This window comes from Manacus candei, unplaced genomic scaffold, assembly GCF_025592945.1.
Source record: "Manacus candei isolate 608988 ecotype Guabito, Panama unplaced genomic scaffold, ASM2559294v1 h1tg000069l, whole genome shotgun sequence".
Taxonomy (NCBI): domain Eukaryota; kingdom Metazoa; phylum Chordata; class Aves; order Passeriformes; family Pipridae; genus Manacus; species Manacus candei.
In genome coordinates, this window is record NW_026138117.1 from 4,340,868 (window position 1) to 4,346,867 (window position 6,000).

A 6,000-nucleotide genomic window follows, 5' to 3' on the forward strand; every position below is an offset into this window, starting at 1 on the left:
CTCCATCAGAGAGCAGCAGGTGAGAGAAAAGAGCGTGCAGAAAGCACTTACTGCACAAAAAGGTTCCAAATCCAAACAAAACAAAAACAAATGCAAAATCCAAAACACCAAACCCAAATAAACTAATCCTGCACACATATGTAATATATTTCAGTTTAACTGACTTAATAGTTCATATAATCAAAAGACAAGTTAAAAGAGAAGGGATCTCAGAGAGGAAGCCCACCTCTGATCCCCACACAAATGAAATTCAGAAAGCTGGGGTAACAGCCAGGAGAACAACATTTGGACAATATTTGATATTATGATGGCTGAACAGCATAAAGCTTGGCACAAAAAGTGATCCAGCTGGAAACAAATGTTTCTTTTCAAGCAACCTGACATGTGTTTGCTTTGAAGCTGTCGTAATTAGATGCCTTTCAATAATGAGCGATCTATTCCAACATCTATAGCAGCAAAAGAAAAGCCAGCAACTTTGTATAAAACATATAAAGCATAGATCACCAAGCTGTGGGCAATTCACCAGGACTAAAAGGATCAAATAGCAAAGCTGATTTTCTTAAGAACAAAAAACCACACACAACCACACCTGAAACCATAGCAGACTATCAAGAGAACACGGGAGCAACAGTGATGGTGGAGGTCCAGTAGTAAAGGACAAAAGAGGAACATACTTGTTAAGAGTATGCTTTTGTAACAGTAACTAGCTGAATCAGAAGAAGTTGACAACTTGAAGGACAAAGACCTCTTCCCAGACCTGAAACTAGCAGATATTCCAGATCACACCAGAAATAAGCGTACATAACAGGAGTCTTTTGTATTTAGAACTGAAGCACCCTGAGAACTAAAATGTAAATTGGAAGACAGGAGGTCACAGTCATAGCAAGAACTAAAATGCAAACCAGAAGAGAGAAGATCACAATCAGAATGAAAGAAGTCATAGGTAACTGGAAAACTTGCTTTAATATTGCATCACGCAAAGCCAGTTGTTGCAGATGGAGCAAGAAAGTACTCCACAAAAAAACACCAGTAAAAAATTGAACTGTGTGTCCTGCCAAGAAACCTGGAGTTTTACCTAACTTTATACCACAATTGTATAATCAATGTGTTCATGTGCCTTCAGTCTCTAAAATGAAATTTTAAGGACACCCAGGCCCTTGACACTCAATAGTAGTACATGAACATTTGGAGGTTTTAAAAAGTAGTTATTTTCTCACACATTAGAAGTCTGTTCAGTCTGGAGAAGATGAGACTGAAGGGATGTTACCACCCGCCCCAGAAAAAGGGAGGGGGATAACCCAGGTTTTTATCAATAATTCCCTTGGGGTGGATTAGAGTGAAACGACACTGAATAATCGGTGTCTGAAAACATACACTGGTAAGGTTTATTTTAACAATTCTGTATCAACAGGCATGCTAGCATTTCTGTGTTGTCATATAACAACAGGGGACAACTTTGCATCAACAGGTATGCTAGAATTTTAGGTGCTGTCATATAACAATGTGACATAGAGATAACCTTTGGGGGGGGGAGAGAAAATGCATAGGGGAGAGAAAGGCAGGATAAGAGTAAGGGAAAGAAAAGCTGAGAGTGGACAGATGTATATAGTCACCACCCACGGGGTCCAGAGATGAAACTTAGTAGTTGCAGCTTCCATGTCCGTCAGTTGAAGTGGTGGCCTTGATCTGCTGGGGCTGAAGGAGGGAAGCCCCCACACTCCAAGAAGTTATCAGTTATTATATCCATGGTCAGTGTCACGGGCCATGCCTCGAACCTCCAACCTCTCCCTGGGCCCTGTGCAAGAGTTACTGTGTCTGGCCTGCTTTCCACCCTTTTCCTGACTGGCAGAGGGGAGGGATGGGCTCCTATGGGCCATCAGAGGTACAATGCAACAGCCAAAAGCCTGCAAGCTCGGCTCTCGCCTTTTCAGGGCTTCACACCTTCAACACTGGAGGGAGGGAGGGGCCGGATTGCAAATCAGAGGTATAATGCAAGTCAAAAGCCTGAAAACTTGGAGGGATGGGCCCAACTGTCCATCCAAAATGCAAGTCAAAAGCCTGCAAAAGTCTCCTAGAATGCATAAGTCATCAAGCATTTCAGTCTCTGACAGGGGAAACCTCATCATGGTCTACAGTTTCCTCATGGGGGAAGCAGCGGGGCAGGCACTGATCTCTGCAGTGACCAGTGACAGGATCCAAAGAATGGCCTGAATTTGTGTCAGAGGTTTAGGCTGGATATTAGGAAAAGGTTCTTCACCCAAAGGGTGGTCAGGCACTAGAACAGGCTCCCCAAGGAAGCGGTCACGGCCCCAAGCCTAACAGAGTTAAAGAAGCGTTGGGACAATGCTCTCAGGAATGGTGTGTTTCTTCGGGTTGTTGTGTGCATTTTAAGTCGCCCATATGCTAACACAACTACCAAAAAGGCATGTGTTTCTTTTTTTTTCCTTCTTATTTACCCTGATATTTGACTAGAAAACAAGAAGGCAACTCCAGCACGCCAAAAATCAGTACCTGATGAATATGTGGGAAGAATTTCAGAACATGAGGCTCATACAGCAGTTTAGCCTGTGAGAAATGGCATAGGCACACACAAAACATCAAAAAAGGTGAAGGGCTGGCAGGCGGGCTGCCCTTCAGCAGCAGGAATTTGGATCCACTACCGGGAATTACAACATGTAAGCCTGTGAGTTTTGGATTTCAAAAGCTAGCAAGATACCTACTATTATTTTATTTTTAAAAAGTCTTATTAAGCAATTTTAGTGCCACTGACAGAGTGAGGACTTTCTGAACAGATTCCTAGCATGGTGTGAAATCACAGAAGACAGAAATAAGGACACTGCAAAGGAGTTATCTTGAGACCCTGATGCATAGCAGCCATAGCTGGAGACTGTGCTATGGGACAGGAAGGGGAAGGACACGCTGTGTGAGAGCACCAGCAGCACACTACAGTCTTCCCTCTCCTTTCACCCCCATGCAGACACAGCAAAAAGCACAGGCAACAGTGAGAACTAGTTCTTTAAAAACCACCTCAAACACTAATTTAATTGATGAGATGCTACTTTCCCCTGCAGTAGGACCCTGAACCCAAAATATTAGGAGGCTCCACTACTGAAAACTCACTGTAACCACCAGTGACCTACATAAAGCCTCTCCCCTCCCTCTGCTTCACCTTCCTTCTTGGACTCTCCGTCCTGCCCTACTTTAATAGATTATTACTTCAGCTAAACCGCGTAACAGTTTTACAGGGACACTCGGCTAGGACTGAAAACTTGCACATCTAGTTGCAGCAGTGGAAGAAACAGCAGAAGTAATGGTTTCTGCAGCCAGAATCAGCTGTGAGTGATAGTATGCCATATTATCCAATCTCAAACTCATTTCTTCAATGCCTATCATGCAACCGTCGCAAAAAAAAAAAAGAGTCAACGACTAACAAAACAGCGTGTTTCTCTACACGACAAAATAAATTAAGAAAAAAAAAACAAACCAGAGCCATTTATGTAACAACTAGGAACAAGGAAAGCAATTTTACTCAATGCAGGGAAGGAGCTCATTCACAGGGGAAGCACATTTTTTTTTTACACATCTCTTTCGAAGATATTTACCCGCAGGATTTCGTCTCTGTTAACATGATGGAGGCTTTCTGCTCCCTTCCTCCTCGATTAAATCGGACATCCATCACGCTCAGACCAGAGGAGTGGCGGATCCCGGGAATTTGTCGAGATACCGGCTCTCCCCAGCTCCACGCCCCTCTCCAGGCGCTCCAGACATTCCCGGTGTTGTACCACCCCCTGCGCTCGCAGGGCAAACAAGCCGGGCGCGCGCACGCACACAGCCACTACTACACGGCTACAACCGAGCGAACAGATCCACCTACTACTCGGCGCAGAGCCTGAAAACAACCTACTTTTCATAAACTAAGGCTGCCATCGGTTTGGCAGAGGAGGAAGGCAGACAGTGCCATTTTTATTTGAAGCCAAGCTCCTCAGAGAACACTGCACGCAGAAATCCTTCGTGCCAACAAAGAGGCTACGCTCAAAACATGGGCGGACTATCTCCTCGAGGCAAAACGCAGGTTTATCTTAAGTATTTTGCGCAGTGTAAGATAAAGGAAATTTTCTGAGCCTTTACGCCTACTGATACCTCATTAGGTGTTTTCAAAGACTATATCTTGCTGAAGCTGCAGCTGCACGTAGGTGAATGAATCCGATCCACACACTCATTTCTTCCATGAAGCCGCGGTAGGGCTCAACATGACCACTACTGCGTATCCTGCACTTAATGATGGCTTCCCCATAAATAGAAAAGCGGGTTTTCTAGAAATACTGCATAATGAGTCATCAGCTACGAGCAGCTAAACACCAGGCACCTTGAGAGCAAGGACAAAAATACCAGTGGAACAAAAATAGCCATTCACTGGGAGGGGGCGGGCGAGAGGAGACCCGCTGGCAGGATTCCTGCTCGTAACCTCCACGCCCCCCCCCGGGTGCCTTCTCCCACCATTCACCGCAAACCCCCTCCCCGCGCGGCTGCGGGGGCCGAGGTCAGCGCTGCCCCTGCCTCGCCCCCTCCTCCTCCCCGCCGGAGCCACTCACCCATGTCCAGGGCCTGGTTGTACTTCTCCAGGGCGGCCGGCAGCTCCTGGCGCTCCCGCAGCGCGTCGCCCTCGGCGCGGAGGCGCCGCGCCCGGCTCTCGGCGCCGAACCACTTGTGCAGCAGGTTGCCCAGCACCACGTTGACCCGCGGGCGGGCGGCGGCAGACGGCGGCGGCGGCGCGGCGGCGGCGGGGGTCGGCTCGGCGGAGCGGCGCGGGCGGTGGCAGCGGCCGCAGTCACCGGGCTCGGCGCAGCGGCGGCAGTGGGTGTGCCCGCAGTGCAGGGTCACCGGCTCGCACAGCAGCTGCCGGCACAGCGGGCAGGCGAACAGCTCAGGCGGGCGGCAGCACGCCGGGTCGCCCAGACCCTCGCTCTCTGCCCCGCCGCCGGCCGCGTCGCTCCCCCAGGGCGGCAGGCGCAGCTCCTTGTCGCGGATGCTGAGGGCGACGCTCTCCGCCAGCTCCCGCAGCTCCTCGGGCCGCAACCGCGCCAGCCGCGCCGCCGCGCCGTAGGCGTCCAGCGCCTCGGCCATGCGGCCGGCCCTGGCCAGAGCATCGGCGCGGCGGAGGCACAGGCCCCGCTCGGGCTGCGGCAGCCCCGCCAGCTCCGAGCCGTAGATCTCGGCCGCCAGCTCGAAGTTGCCGCCGCGGAAGGCCTCCTCCGCCACCTGCAGCATCTCGGCGCAGGGTCCCCCCGCCGCCGCCCTGGCCCCGGCGGCGGGGGGCAGCGCGCAGGGCCCCGGGCCCAGTTCCATGCCCGCGCGGCGCCGCCAGCCCCGGGCCGCCCTACTCCATGCTGGGCCCGCGGCGCTGCCGACTCCGGCTCCTTCCTGGGAGGGGACGGCGACGGAAGGGAGGGAGGGAGGAAGGGATGGGGAGGGGGCGTGTCACATCGCTGCAGCAGGGGGGCGGCTCCGGGAGGGGGAAGGGGGAACAGCAGAAGGGATGGGGGGCGGACTCGCTCCCGACTTATGTAAGGGGCGAAGGGCCGGGTAAAACCGCCCCCATCCGGCAGCCCGGGCGCCCTGCCCCGGGGCGGCGGGAGCGCCGCTTCCCTCCCTTCTCCGCTCCCTCCGGCGGCTGCTGCTGCCGCACGTGCCCGCCCCGCACGTGCCCGCGCGCCGCCGCGCCCGCACGTGCGCCCGGTCCGGCGGCAGCTGCGGCCCTGAGGGAGCGGGGCCGGGGGGGCTTCCGCTGTGCGGCCCCTGCTGAGCTCAGCCTCTTCCTTCCCCTTTCCTGGTGCCCGGCATTAACTGCTTCCTCGCAGGCACTGCCGGACCCTGCCCTCCCACCGTGTGCCGGGACCCCCTCGGCGCTGCCCGCCCGCCGGGCGCGGCCTCTCGGCCAGCAGCACCTCACGGGGTGGGTCGGGACACGTCTACCGGCTGCTGTTTGTTTTTATTTCCCCA

General features: G+C 52.9%; 1 protein-coding gene across 3 annotated transcripts in view; it reads right to left on the bottom strand.

Annotated features, from left to right (window-relative positions):
* Nucleotides 1-5,792, bottom strand: part of LONRF2 (LON peptidase N-terminal domain and ring finger 2) — a 37,015-nt gene extending 31,223 nt beyond the window's left edge. The window contains exon 1 of one of the 3 annotated variants that reach the window (XR_007907659.1): nucleotides 4,593-5,792. Coding sequence is in view for 2 of the 3 variants with exons in the window: in XM_051807010.1 (XP_051662970.1) it covers nucleotides 4,593-5,346 (754 nt within the window). In the remaining variant the exon portion in view is untranslated. The remainder of the gene's footprint in view (nucleotides 1-4,592) is intronic. The other 2 variants (XM_051807010.1, XM_051807011.1) reach the window with 2 other exon arrangements.
* Nucleotides 5,793-6,000: the final 208 nt, after the last annotated feature.